We start from the raw sequence: 14,305 nt of genomic DNA on the forward strand, positions 1-14,305 counted from the left end.
ATGTATTTGAGCAATGAAACCTTTATCAGAAACTGGCTGTAAAACTTGTCATATTTCTGTTTTCCTTCTAATCTTGGTTGTGTTGGTTTTGTTTGTGCAAAACCTTTTTAATTTAATGCAACCAAAATTAATCTGCTTTGCATTTCATAGTGTTTTCTGTCTGTCTCTGGTTTGGTCATAAATTCTTCCCTTCTCCACAGGTAAATGGTAAACTATTCCTTGCTCTCCTAATTTGCTTATGGTATCACCTTTTATTTCCAAATCATGTATCCATTTGACCTAATCTTGGTATACTGTGTGAGATATTGGTCTATGCCTAATTTCTGACAATGGTACTTAATTAAAGGTCCCTTTACACTCTAAATCTATGATCTTATGACCTCTATCTAAGCTGAATCCTGACATTTTCTGTTGCATCTACCAGAAGCCTGAACATTCAGTAACTAAAGCACTAGGCCTTGCTCTAGGGCTCAGAGGAGCATGAGGGAGAGAGATGGGAACTTGAGGATTGGAGTCAGGCACAGTAGAGAATTTGTGGGGGGGGGGGCGGGGATTGGAAGGACAGGGCCTGGTGGACAGGGCCATGTATAGTAGGACAACCTCCATTAAGTGGGTGAGCCAAATTCTCATGATGCCCTTGGATTTCCAAAGGTTCAGTACTAGTCTGATTGCTATCGCTTCCAGACCCTGCACCCAGAAAGAAGGTAGAAGTTTCTAGCAGCTAGAAACTGAGAACAAAGGGAAGAACTACAGAGGCAAAAAACAAAAACAAAACCTTTCGTACTGGGGAACGGAGAAGAACTACTCCCTCTTCCGTTACCACCTCACCCCAGGAAGTGGCTCTTTACCACGGGTGACCACATCCACCCTGTTTCCATAGAAACACCTGGGAGGAAGAAGGTGGCAGGGGGAGTTGGGTCACAGTTGCCTAACTGCCTGCCCCAAATGGGCCCTGTTTATGCCTTTCTGGGGACCCCACCCCACTCAGTGCCTTCCCAGCATGCACTGAAGTGATCATCCCTCAAAGAACAGAGGCTGGTGGAGTATCTGAAGAAACCAAGGTGAGAAGCACCGGGAGGGAAGACATCTGGGGGGGACCTGGAGACAGAAAGAACTGGAGATTCAAATCCAGGATGGGAGGGAGGGAGAGACAGACAGACAGACAGACTTGGAAAGATGACAAATCAGAGAGAAACAGGCCTGGGGAAACAAGAGAGAAAGACCTGGAGGGATAGAAATGGAGACAGACAGTTGGAGAGACTCAAAGAGACAGAAACTGACTGAGACCTCAAGAGATACAGAGACAAGGAGAAAGAGGGAGAGACAGAGGAGAGAGAGCCTGGGATGGAGAGAAAAAGAGATGGAGAGAGAGATGAAGAGACAAAGAGACACACAGGTAGGCCCTCTGGGCAAGACAGTGACAGACTTGGAGAAACAAAAACAGAGATACAAAAATTGGAAATCAGACTTGGAGAGCCAACCTCTGTCCCAGAAAGACAGACTTGGACAGAGACAGACTAGGAAAAAAAAAGACTTTAGGGAGAGATAATGAGAGAGATTGAAAACAAAAGGAGAAAAAGATTTGGAAAGACCCCAAGGCATCCAGAAAAGGCAAGAAAAGCAGCAGGAAAAAGGAGCAGAAACCACTGTAAGCAATGGGAAGAGACAGACGGGAGGACCCCGGGAGTGGAAGGATATTTCTGTCTTTCCCTCCCCCACCATTTCCTTTTAAATAAGATGGAGGGGGTGAGGTTCCCTGGGTGAGAAGAGGAACCCAGCTGCTCTTTAAATGCCAGTGCTAGGTTACTTACACCTGATTTCTGGAATTGGAAGTGGAGTCAAATTGTTGAAGTATTTCCCTTCTCTCTGCCGCTGTCTCTCATTCTCTCTGTCTCTTTCTCCCTTTTCTCTTTCTATCCTCCTTTGTCTCTTCCTTTCTCTCCCACCTTTTCCATTTTCCCCTCTCTCCTCTTTGCCCCATCCTCTCTATCTCTGTTTTTGTCCATGTATTTACATGGGCTTCTTTTTCTCTCTCTCATTTTCTTTCCCCTCCTTTTCTCTCTGTTTCTCTGTCCTGGAATCTCCCATCTCTGTCTTTCCATTTCCCTCTCCTTCTCCCAGATGTCTGCAGCTCTGGAACAGCCTCCTGGGCAAGTGGAGGACCCAGTCATGCCCCAACCCTCCCACTGGCACCCCCTTCTATGTGGACCCTGCATCCCCATCATGCTGGCCCTGGCCTTAGTGGCTGCTGTCTTCCTATTGGCCACAGCCGTGCTGGCTGAACGCCTTTTCCGCCGTTCTCTCAGATTGGATCCTGGTGTCCGGGGGCCTAACCTGGTCTGGCGCCCAGGGGGGGAGCTGTGGATCGAGCCTTTGGGGACAGCCCATGAACGATCTGAAGATTGGTATGGTGCAACAGCTCCTCTTCTGCACTCTCAGGTTACTGAGCCCCATATTCTTGGGGGTACTTTGGAGGTCCAGGCCATAGCACCCTCCATTCCAGATTCTCCTCTCTGTCCCTCAGCTCCACCCCAGGCTCCTGAGTCCCCTGCCAGCACCTTCTGTGTAGCAAATGCTTGGGAAGAAAGGCCTCAGACTACTGGTTTGGTAGCTTGGTTCGAGCCACAGCCGGTCCGAGAGCCCTTAACCCCACCATTTTATGGCATCCGAAGGCCCGGGAGCCCTGAGCCTGACTGGGGCCTACAGCCACGGGTAACCCTGGAACAGATCTCAGCTTTTTGGAGGAGAGAGAACAGGGTGCACGGAGGCCCCTGAACAAGGGGGCATTGGGCCTGCCCCACTCCCACCAAGCTTTCTACAGAGGATTTCCTCCATATTGAAGGCCTGTAGGAAGCTGGACCTCCAGAGGGTCTTGTGACACTGGGGGCCCATGGACACAGGACACTGGACCATATGTTTGGATGCTAGTCCATCTCTCAAAGAAAAGAGGTAGAATCTGGAAAGGACCCTGAAGGACCGAGGGCTGAGAACACTCGATTGAGTGTTTTAAGAACATCAAGACATCTTCCTTCTGGACTCTGGGGATCAGGCTGGGCATGGACAGAACACTCACTCAAGTAGAGCCAAATGGACCCCTAGCTCACCCTGTGATGAGGTTAATCCCCTAAAGTGCCACCTCTAACTTGAGGGGCTGGCAGAGGTGGGGCAAATGCCAGCTGATGCTAGTATAACTGTAAAGTCATCAGGACAAGAACATCAGGTGTGTGCCATGAAGGAAACGGACAATTCTCTTTCTCTCCTTTCCCTTGCACTCAGTCTCCCATCCACTGTTCCTTCCCAACAGCCTCGTCCCCTTACTTATGGTGAATAGACCTCTTCCAAGCATATCTAACTCCCTCTTCTATAGACAAAAGCAATTTTATCTTCATAACTTGTAAATGTGGATACTTGTCAATGTTATTCTATGGTGGGCAGAAGACAAATGGTTGACTCCAGTTCTGTTCCAGTTGTTAGGGCTAGAAGGGATTTTAGAGATTATCATGTCCCTTCCTCTCATTTCATAGATGAATTAATTGCATCCTGAAGGAGAGGGATTTGCCTAAGCTTACACAGCCAGCTCATGTCAACTCTAGGTCTCCTAACTTCCGGGTCAGGCATCTTTCCACCGCATCTTCATGAAGGAGAGATGAGGGAAGGCCCGTACAAGCTAAGATAAAGATGGTATTACATGAGTAGGTAGGGAAGCTAAGCTAGGCCTGAGAAGGCTGGTTCAGGGAAATGGTGGTGTTAGGAGGTGGTAGATGGTTGGAATTGATGGTGGTGCCTGAGGGACCCTTACATAGAGCACTTTCCTTCCTTGGAGAACAGGCAGCTGGTGATGATAACTGGTCTGGATTCTAAAGGGGAATTAAAGTAGAAATAAGATTTCTTCAGGAGGAACTCAATTTGGCAAAAACATTTATTCATTGCCTACTATGTACTGTGCTGTGTGTTGAGGTCACTACACAAATAAGATGTGTGGTCTTTGTCTTCAGATAGCCTACAGTCTAATAGAAGGGATACAACACATGTGCCTCAATAAATTCTATGATACAGGTTTGGTGTTGTTAGGTCATTTCAGTCATGTCTCACTCTTCATGACTCCATTTTGAGGTTTTCTTGGCAAAGATACTTCAGTGGTGTGCTATTTCCTTCTCCAGCTCATTTTACAGATGGGGAAACTAAGGCAAACAGGGTTAAGTGACTTGCCCAGGGTCATACAGCTAGTAAAGAGTCTGAGGCTAGATTTGAACTCATGAAGAGGAGTCTTCCTGAGTCCAAGCCCAGCACTTTATCTATGATATAGGTTACAGAATAATTAAGTGGGGCAGCTAGCGGGTACAGTGGATAAAGTACTGGCCCTGGAGTCAGGAGGACCTGAGTTCAAATTTGACTCACACACATAACACTTAGTAGCTGTGTGACTCAACACTAGCTGTGTGACTCTGGGCAAGTCACTCAACTCCAATTGCCTCACAAAAAAAAAAAAGAGAGAGAGAATAATTAAGTACTTAGGAGAAGCCACAGAGTCTGAAAGATTCAAGGGGTGAGGGATGATTTCTATCTGGAGGGAATCAAGAAGGGTGGGTACTATTACTAGTTGTACAGTTGGCTAAAGTCCAGAATGTGTGAGTCAAGTCAAGTCAGTAAGCATTAATTAAGCACGTACATGTGCCATGCATGGTGCTAGGTGCTAGGAATACAAATACAAACAGAACAAAAGAAATGGGGGGGGGAGGTGATGTAGACAGATGAAGACACCCAGTGCTGGGGCATAGTCGAGAAAGTCCAGAAAGTCAGGAGTGAAGCCTGGAAAGGAATGAAGAGATGGTTGATCTGGGCATCTTCTTTAAAATATGTATATAAGAGGGACTAATATGAGATGAGCCTGGAAGCATAAGTTGGCATGATCTTGCAGAGGGCATTGAATGGCAGGATCAGAAAGCTGTTTTTTAGCTTCAGGGAAAAAAAAATCTCAATCAAAAAAGACTCAGCCTAGGAGACTAAGCAGAGAGACGCCCAACTGAAGGAGTCATCATGGTATAATGTAAAGGAACCCCGGACCAGGATCCAGGAGACCTCACCTGTCACTATTGATAAAAAAGTGTAACCTGAACAAGTCACATCCCTTCTTCCGAGCCTCACTTTTCAGCTCTGTATAATAAAAAAGATTGGACCTGATTGTCTCTAATGTCTTTTATGGGTCTAACATTCTGAAATTCTGTGAAATCCCTTACCAAAGCTAGTCTCCTAAGCTGGACAAAGAGGGACACTGAGACAATACTTGGTACTATTGTGTGGTAACCAGTTTATAACTTATATTTCAGATCTACCACATTGGAGGAAAATCACGTATTGGACTCTAAATAGTAGGCTGGGGGTGATATGACTGTTGAGTTATTGTGGTACAAAAGGGAAGCCATGGAGGCCGGGCTGAAGAGATCTGCCACCCATAGCCAGTTCAGGGAGTGACAGCAGGCCAGCTCAGGGAGAGAGCATACTCTGACTGGTCAATAGGACCCAGGGTGTTTCATTCCCACTACCTCCAGTTCTCAGGGGCCAGCACGGACCCCACCCCATCATCATTGATCAGCATTTATTGAGCACTTACTATGTGCAGAATCTGGTATTAGCACTCTGGGGGATGCAGGAGATAATTAATGGTCTCTGTCTTGGCAAGTTCACCATCCTGCTGGGGAGATTGGACACAGGTATGGAAAAACATAGCCAGTGATACAAGGCCCACATACAAGTGCCAGAAAAGGAAAGAAAATGAAAAAGTGAGGTGAAAGGAAGAGTGGAAAGAGCCCCAGATTGAGAGCCAGGAGACCTGTTCAGATGCCATCTCTGCCTCTTACTAGCTGATGGCCCTGGCTAAATCACTTAAGCTTTTTGAGCCTCAGTTTCCTTATCTGTTAAGTGGGGCTAATAATATTTTTACTACCTTCCTCACAGGGTTGTTCTAAGGCAAGCAAAATGCCAATTGTCATTGGGATGAAGATTTTGGAAGAGCCATTTCCCCACTCTTGGACTCAATTTCCCACATGGAAAACTGGCATTCAAGGCCCTCATTTCACATCACTCCCTCAATGCCCCTGGTGCTCCTACCAAACACTACTACTCTGTTGCCCAAATACAACCCATGGTTTCTCGCCTCTTTGGAAAAGGGCTCTGTGAGCCTTTGCCCACAATGCCTAAAAAGTCCTCTCTCTACCTGTGGAATTCTGACCCCGCCTTTGAAACCCAACTCAAATGTCACCAAACTTCCCTGATTTTTGTCAGGAACAATGTCTCTCCCCCTAGGCACTTATGCATTATTGTATAGTATTCAATTCAATAAACATTTGCCTATCTAAACTTAAGGCATTAGAGATACAAAGGCAAAAATGAATCAATCCCTGTCTTCAAGGGGTTTAAATTCTATTGTATCAACGACGGGTGTACAAATTCACATTACATAATTTAATCACTAACTGTTCTGATCTGAGCCTTGAAGGAAGGTCAGAATTCGTCAGAGTGAAGAGGAAGTGAGTGGATGCTCTGGAACACCGAAGTCAGGGAACAGCTACTAGTCCTGTTTAGCTGGAATTTTGTGGGCTTCAAGCAGAGAAGGGAAAGGGAACAAGCATTAATAAGTGCCTACTTTGTGCCAGGCCCTGTGCTAAGTGCTTTACAAATAACCTTGAGAGATAGGTGCTATGATTATACCCATTCAACAGTTGAGGAAACTGAAGCAGACAGCAATTAAGGGGCTGAGGGCCGCATGGCTGGTAAGTGTCTGAGGCCAGATGTAAAGCTTAGTAATGAACAATAAAGCTGGAATGGGGTGTTGTGGCCAGGTGGAAGCCAGGTTATGGAGGATCCTTCAGCTCAGACTGAGGAGTATGTGTTTTATCCCACAGGGCACCAGAAGCCACTACAGGTTTCCGAGCAGAGTTATGATGGTCAGACCTTATCCAAATAACTCAAATAATCCTCCTGTGTGACCCCTCATCTGAATTCTCCCTAAAGTTCACCACAAGGAGATTGCATTTAGACCCTTAAGAGGAGGTCAGATCTTAAGAAGATTATTTTGGCGGCTACGTGGAGGATTTGATGGAGAGGAGAATTTGGAAGCAGGGAAGCCAATTAGAAAGATAGTATAATGGTAAAGGCAAAAGGTCACAAGGGCCTAAACTAGGGTGGTAGCTGTGTAAATGGAAAGATGGAAACAGATTGAGACATGTGGAGCTATATATAGTCAGTAAGATTTGGGAAGTTGAAGAAGTGGGAAGAGTCAGGGATGATTCAGAGGTTGAGAATCTGGGTGACTGGTTTCCTTAACAGAAATATGGAAGTTAGGAAGAAGGGCATCCTTTTTTTCCCCCTTAATTTATTTTAAACTTAAATAGTAAAACAAATCCACAGTAAGAAAAGAAAAAGAAACATATTATAAACTTTAATACCAATACTTAAATATCAAATAAGAAAAGAAAAAAAGCATTGCCATGTGCAGGGCAGAACATAAGAGAAGATTCAAAATGTACAGCAATACATTTCCAGTTTAAGAAAGCCTATATAGTAAATACTACATATTATGTTCTGAGCTGTCCATGTTTGCTTCCTTTTAAGTTTTCTTTTGTTTTCTGCTGTGCACTTTTTACTTTGTTCTTTTTTTTCCCCTTTCCTCCCAAGAAAGCTACATTTAAGTGTGGTTGTATTTGTATGTATTTGCATTTGTATGTATATATGTAAACACAGATATATATATATATATATATATATATATATATATATATATATGTATGCATATGTCTATACACACACATATACAAACATACATACTTATATACACACACACACATACACAAACACATACACATACATATACATATACTTAGATATCTATAATCATATTCATATATAGACATATTTATATGCATCTATGTAAGACCACACTTTACTTATTTGTTCCCTGTTTCTCTGAGGGTGAATAATGTCTTCTTTCATAGGTCCAAGTCTTTCCCCATTTTTCTAAGTCCAACAACTCACTGTTTTCTATACCACAGCAATATTCCAACCTTCTACTGTCTAGTTGTTTTAAATAATCTAAAACAATATTGACTAATTTGGCTGGGAGGAAGGACATTCTTAGGGGGAAAGATAATGAGTTCTGTTTTGGACCATTTGAGATGCTAATGGAATATCCAAGTGGTTTTAGATTAGCTACTACTAATCATTTTAAACAGAGGTTCCATTTATTCCTATACTTTTTAGTGTTTTTAACAGGAATAGGTATTGTATTCTGTCCAAGGCTTTTTCTGCAATCTATTGTAACAACCATGTGATTTTTGTTGCTTTGTTATTAATATGGTCAATTATGCTTATAGTTTTCCTAATGTTGAACCTAATCTTGCATTCCTGAGTCCAGCCTTGTCGTATGTATGATCTTTGTGATATATTGGCTCTAATCTCCTTGCTTGTATTTTATTTAAATTTTTTTTTGCATTACTATTCATTAGGGAAAGTTGTCTGTGGTTTTCTTTCTATTTTGACTTTTCTTGGTTTAGGTATCAGGACCATATTTGTGTCAAGAAGGAGTTTGATAGGATTCCTTCTTTATTTTTTTAGTTTATATAGTATTGGAATCAATTGCTCTTTAAATGTTTAGTAGAGAAAAAAATTTAAAAAAATTTAAAAAAATGTTTAGTAGAATTCACTTGTAAATCCTTCTGTTCCTAGAGGATATATCTAGATGGAAATGTTCAGCAGGAAACTGATGATGGGGGCATTGGAGCTCAGGAGAGAGATTAGGGCTGGATGTGTAGATATGGGAGATATTTATGTAGAGATGATGCTGATGAGATCACCAAGGGAGAGCCAGTAGAGAGAAAAGAAGAGGGTTCAAGACAGCCTTGGGGGATCCTTACGTTTTAGTGTAAGGGAACAGGAAATAGAAGATGAACCAACCAATGGGATAGAAAAAGAATGGTCAGACAGCTAGTGGAGAACCAAGAGGGAGCAGTCAGCTGGACTTAAACTTCTGTAGCTGGAGATTCCTCTTCTGTAAAAGGAAAGGTTGGATTCAGTGGCTCCTGAACTTCCTTCAGTGCCTATGGGTAGGAGGTTGGAGCGAGGTGTAGCCAGACTTAAATAAAGGACCCGTCCATGTTCTAGGAATAATAAATACTAAACATGGGTGGACTCATTTATGAGATCACTAGGGAAAAGTCAATATTGACAATATATGCAGAGCACAATAAGATTGTAAAAGAGTGAGGGAGAGGGCCATAGCTCTTTCCTGTTTAGATTAGATCAAGAAGGCTTAATAAAGGAAGTGGGGGGACTAGGAGGGACATGAAGAAAGGAAGGAACCAGTGAAGGAAGAAATGGATGTGGGGTGAATGGAAGAGAAGCAAGATATGATGAGAGAAGATTCCAATGAGGATAGGGTGACAATGGGACCTCAGGGTAGATGATCTGGAGGAGCAAAGGGAGAATAGCAGCATGAGACGTGCAGGCCATCATTCCTGAGAGCATAAAAATACAATGAATAGACTATCAGGGCTGACTCACAAATCCTGTTGATTCTTCCTTCCTGAGGTCCCTTTCATCATTGTCCTTCTTTCTGGTCCTCATCATACTTCACCTCAGCTATTACAATGGCTTCCTATTTGGTCCTGTCTCTAGTCTCTCCCTACCTCCAATTCACTGGACACAGAGTTCTGAGCTTGTTGGCCCCTGCTAATACACCTTCAGTAACTCCCCTTTTCTTTGCTTTTTTTCTTTTTCTTTTTTTTTTGCTAGGCAATGAGGTTAAGTGACTTGCCCAGAGTCACACAGCTAGTAAGTGTTAAGTGTCTGAGGCCGGATTTGAACTCAGGTCCTCCTGAATCCAGGGATGGTGCTCTATCCACTGCGCCACCTGGCTGCCCTCTCCCCTTTTCTTTTTAAAAAAAAGTTATTGAAGAAAAAACATACAAAGTGTTATTGATACTTAAAAAAAAATCCATTGATGTCATTTCCCAATGTCTACACCTTCTCTCTATCCACTCCTACTAGAACCCTCACTAATAACAGACTCCTTTTTTTCCTACAGGAAAAAGGACAAACTTCTTAGCTTGGCATTCCTGGTCTTCTATGATCTGCCTGTAACCTACCTTTTTATGACCTTCCCCCCCCCCCCCTTCTCTATAGAGTACTCTGTGTCCCAGCTAAACTGGCCTTCTATTGTCCTCTGAACAGACCATGGTAATTTCTGACTCTAAACCTTTGCCTAGAATGTTTTCTCTGTTTCTGCCTATGCAATTCCTATCCCTGTATTTTTTAAAATAATTGATCATAAATTAAATTTTGATCATCACTCATTCAACCAACCAATGCCTTTTCTTTGGCAGCCCCTGTGCTAGATGTCACACATTCTGTGATCCAGCCATACCGGCTTGCCAGCTGCTGGTCACAAAAGCCTCATTGGCTATCTCCATGGCATGAACATCGAGGCCTTCTGGCCCCTCCATCTCACCTGCTGAAGCACTTTAGGGGGCCTTGCCATCTGTTTTCCTGTTGAACCCTTGGGCTCTTGGGCTTTTCCATCTACATTATAGCTGAGCTCTTATTTATCATCTCCTCCCATTAGAATGTGTAAGCTCCCTGAGAACAGAGATTATCTTTTTTTTTTTTTTGGTATCTAAGCACTTAGCAGAGTGCTTGGCACATAGTAAACACCTACTTAGTGCTTTTTCATTAATTCATTCACTATGCACCTGCTTTCCCCAGGTATTCTCATTCTCTCTGTCTGTCTGTCTGTCTCTCTCTCTCCTTGGTGGCAACTTGGTGGTAGATAGAGTGCTGGACTTGGAGTCAGGAAGACACATCTCCCTGAATTCAAATCTGGCCTGAGACACTTGCTATGTGGCTCTCGGCAAGTCACTTCGCCCTGTTTGCCTCAGTTTTCTCATCTGTAAAAGGAACTAGAGAAGGAAACGGCAAACCACTTCAGTATCTTTGCCAGGAAAACCCCAAATGGGGTCATGAAGAGTAAGTCGCAACTGAAATGACTGAAGAGCAGCAACAATAACAAAATCTAATTTGGGGGGCAGCTAGGTGGCGCAGTGGATAGAGCTTTGGCCTTGGAGTCAGGAGGACCTGAGTTCAAATCCAGCCTCAGATCACATAACACTTACTAGCTGTGTGACTCTGGGCAAGTCACTTAACCCCAATTGCCTCACCAAAAAAGCAAAAAAAAAAAATCTAACTTGGCATCTATTCAGTATTCTATTACCTCTTCAAGGGCATAGATTTATTTCCCAAGGGCAAAATTATTTAAATTAGATTCTGTTTGTAAGATATTCTAGTTGGGTGGGGTCCTGCCCAAGATCAAAGAGCATGTACCAGAGGATTTGAGCAATCTCTTCTATTAGCAATGTCCTTTAGAGACTGACTGACTGATCTGCAGAGAATGGTCCCTGAATGAGGAAATAGAAAGGAAAAACCTCAATCCTAATTTAATAACTGGTGATTAATATAATGGAAAAATAATTACTTCTCTCATTGGAAAGTCTGGATGACGGGGAAAATAATGAGTTCATATTTTGGACATGTTGAGTTTGAGATGCTTATGGGACTTACAGTTCAAAATGTCAAATTGGCATTTAATGATGTGGAATTAATACTTAGGAGAGAGATTAGGGTAAGTTTTATAAGGTCTGAAAGTCATCTGCATGGACGATGAGATTTGAACCCACGGAAGCTGATGAGGTCACCAATTGAGAAATGTAGAGAGAAAAGAAGGCCCAGATCTGAGTTAGATGGTATTGTGGAGAAAGAGCTAGATCTCAACTCAGGAACACCTGAGTTCAAATCCTGCCACAGAAACTTAGTAACGATGTGACCCCGGGCAAGTCACTTAGCCTTGGTCTGGCCTTGCAGTTTCCTCATGTGCAAAATAGGGATAATAATAGCACCTCCTTTCTGGGATTGTTGTATTTGTAAAGCACTTTCCAAACCTCAAAGCACTTTGTAAGTGCTAACTACTGTTATCATCAAGCCTATCTCTTTTTAAAAATCTTATTTTTTTCCCCTAATGTAGTTTTTGAAAAATCCAAAAACAATAGCCACCCTCTCTCTTTTCACCTCCACCTCTACGTCAAGGACCAAATTACCCAGGCGCCACCTTCTATAAGACCTATCCTGATCCTCCCAGGTGATAATTCCCTTCCCCGCATTCCTGACTCCCTGTTATTATCTTGATTTTAGTTTATATGTATTTCATATTTCCTTCTCTGTGTACATGTTTTCCCTCCCAGTAGCATGTAAGCTCCTTGAGGACAAGGGATGTTTTCATCTTTGTCTTTGTGTCCCCAGCACCTAGTAGTGTGCCCATCACATAATAAGTGCTTAATAAATGCTTGTTGGATTGAATCCAACAACTTGAACTCAGGCCACATTTTGTTGTCCTTACTCATTTCCAGTCTCAGCTCATCCTGAGCTCTAGAACCCATGATTCTTCTTTCGTATTCATCCTTCATTACTATTCCTTGCTTCTATAACATGCCTGTTGGAGATCAAAGTTGGTAGATGAGTTACTGGTGAATTTCCACCACTTGCAGCCTTTTTTTCCCTCACTGGATGACTGGCACATGTGTTTTTAGAATTTAGCTTCTCTTTTGGTTTCAATTCTTCTTTGAATGCCCAACTCAAGTGCCCCTTCCTTTGTGAATCCTTCCTTGGACCCTCTCAGTAATGACTTTCTCCCTCAGATATCACATAACATTATGATGTTTCACTCATCTCTAATGCATGTGTCATATGATATGTATCAGATTGTGCTCCATATTGCTTCTAAAATGTAAGCTCCATGAAGGCAGGAAAAATGTCTTGTCTAAACTTTGTGTCTCTTCCAGAGCTTAGCACAATGTTCTTCACAGCTTCTGTCCCCCATTTGTTGGCGAGACTAACAGTCCTCTCTACTGCTGGTGAGTTCCCTCTGAAATTACTTTCCATTTACACTGTATACATCTTGTGTAAATATTGTCTCCTTCTCGAGGCAGGGACTCTGTTTTTGCCTTTCTTTGTATCCCCAGCACTTAGCACACTGCCTGGAACATGTAGGTGCTTAATAAATTGCTTGTTGACTGACTGACCTTAACTTAATGAAAGATTATTGGAAGTTATCCTGGGCCAACAATGCCCTCTAATGGCTGAGGTTGAGAACTGTATGACCCAATGGTCTTCCTTTCTCCCTCTTTAAAGGGAATTTGTATCACTACTCTCTACTTCCCATGTCTTTTTATCTCTCTTTTACCATTCATACCATATTCCATCTCAGGAAGTCTCTTTATAACATATATGTAGTCTTTTCACCATTTTCTTATTCTCCTTTTTTTGAAGACTTGCCCTGTTACCTTGGGAAATACCTCTCTTCCTCACTTCATGTGTGAATCAAAAAAGCTATCTGCCCACTACTGCTCAGATACAGACATATCTTATTCAGAAAATGCCGATGGTGGCCAGCAGTTGTCCATAGCTGAAATCCTATGATCCAATGGAGTTCATTCAGAGGAATGAAGTTCATCCTTATATGTCTCCCCATAAGCATACTCCTTTGGTCATAGTAGTTAATGGAAGCTCCTTAAGAGCAGGCAAGGACTATTTCATATTTATCCTTATATTCTTAGACTTTTGGGACACCTTATATATAAAGCCCTTTGTAGGCCTTAAAGCAGTATTTAAGTGTGATTTGCTGTTACTACTGGACCTGCAGGGCCTCTACACCTCTCGGCCCCCTAGTTTAAGAGATCTGTTGCATTGGATTCTTGCTAACATATTCCCTTGCTACTGCTACTGTGACTGAGTACCCTGGTTTGATATCTATTTCTCCCTCCTTTTTATATCCCATTCTTTACACATTTGAGACCACAAAAATGTGCTTTCTCATCTCTATAAAGGAAAAGGGAATATACGAATTTAAGTTAAAACAATAAGAACAAATAAACCGAGTTCCTTTTCTTTGCATATCCATTTTTAGAGCCTCTATCAGGTGGCTAGTTTCTTTCTATGTCTGGAGAAATTCAGCACATTCACCACAAGGGTTGAATCATTTAATGGAGACAGTAGAGAAGTAAGGGTACACAGGTGTTTGGGTGCCATCAGTCATTCAGCCATCACTGGGCTTCAGGATGTCTCCTCCACCTGGACAATATTAGAGTTGGTAGGAAGTTCCCATCCCTTTTGGATCCCATTTTCTAGGGTCTGAAGAGGGGTGGAGCCAAGATGGCAGAGAAGAAACAAATTCCCCTCCAAACAACTTTATATAATGCTTCAAAAC

General features: G+C 42.7%; 1 protein-coding gene across 3 annotated transcripts; it reads left to right on the forward strand.

Annotated features, from left to right (window-relative positions):
* The first annotated feature begins 862 nt into the window (after positions 1-862).
* Positions 863-5,181, forward strand: CUNH16orf54 (chromosome unknown C16orf54 homolog). Of its 3 annotated transcripts, none has more exons than XM_021006869.2 (2): positions 863-1,061; positions 2,122-5,181. In XM_021006869.2, the coding sequence occupies exon 2, from the start codon at positions 2,122-2,124 to the stop codon at positions 2,773-2,775; it is 654 nt and encodes a 217-aa protein (XP_020862528.1). In that variant the 5' UTR covers positions 863-1,061; the 3' UTR covers positions 2,776-5,181. The 3 variants fall into 3 exon arrangements, with proteins under 3 accessions (XP_020862528.1, XP_078008676.1, XP_020862529.1); XM_078152550.1 differs by lacking the exon at positions 863-1,061 and adding an exon at positions 1,068-1,396; XM_021006870.2 differs by lacking the exon at positions 863-1,061 and adding an exon at positions 1,403-1,648.
* The last annotated feature ends 9,124 nt before the right edge of the window (positions 5,182-14,305 follow it).

The sequence above is a fragment of the Phascolarctos cinereus genome, unplaced genomic scaffold (assembly GCF_003287225.1).
Source record: "Phascolarctos cinereus isolate Bilbo 61053 unplaced genomic scaffold, phaCin_HiC Scaffold_4;HRSCAF=312, whole genome shotgun sequence".
In the NCBI taxonomy this organism is placed as follows: domain Eukaryota; kingdom Metazoa; phylum Chordata; class Mammalia; order Diprotodontia; family Phascolarctidae; genus Phascolarctos; species Phascolarctos cinereus.

Coding starts and splice junctions, on each gene's coding strand:
- CUNH16orf54 (XM_078152550.1), top strand. CDS start 1,238: ATGGAGACAGACAGTTGGAGAGACTCAAAGAGACAGAAACTGACTGAG. Junction 1,397..2,121: donor AGAGACAAAGAGACACACAG/GTAGGCCCTCTG, acceptor TCCTTCTCCCAG/ATGTCTGCAGCTCTGGAACA.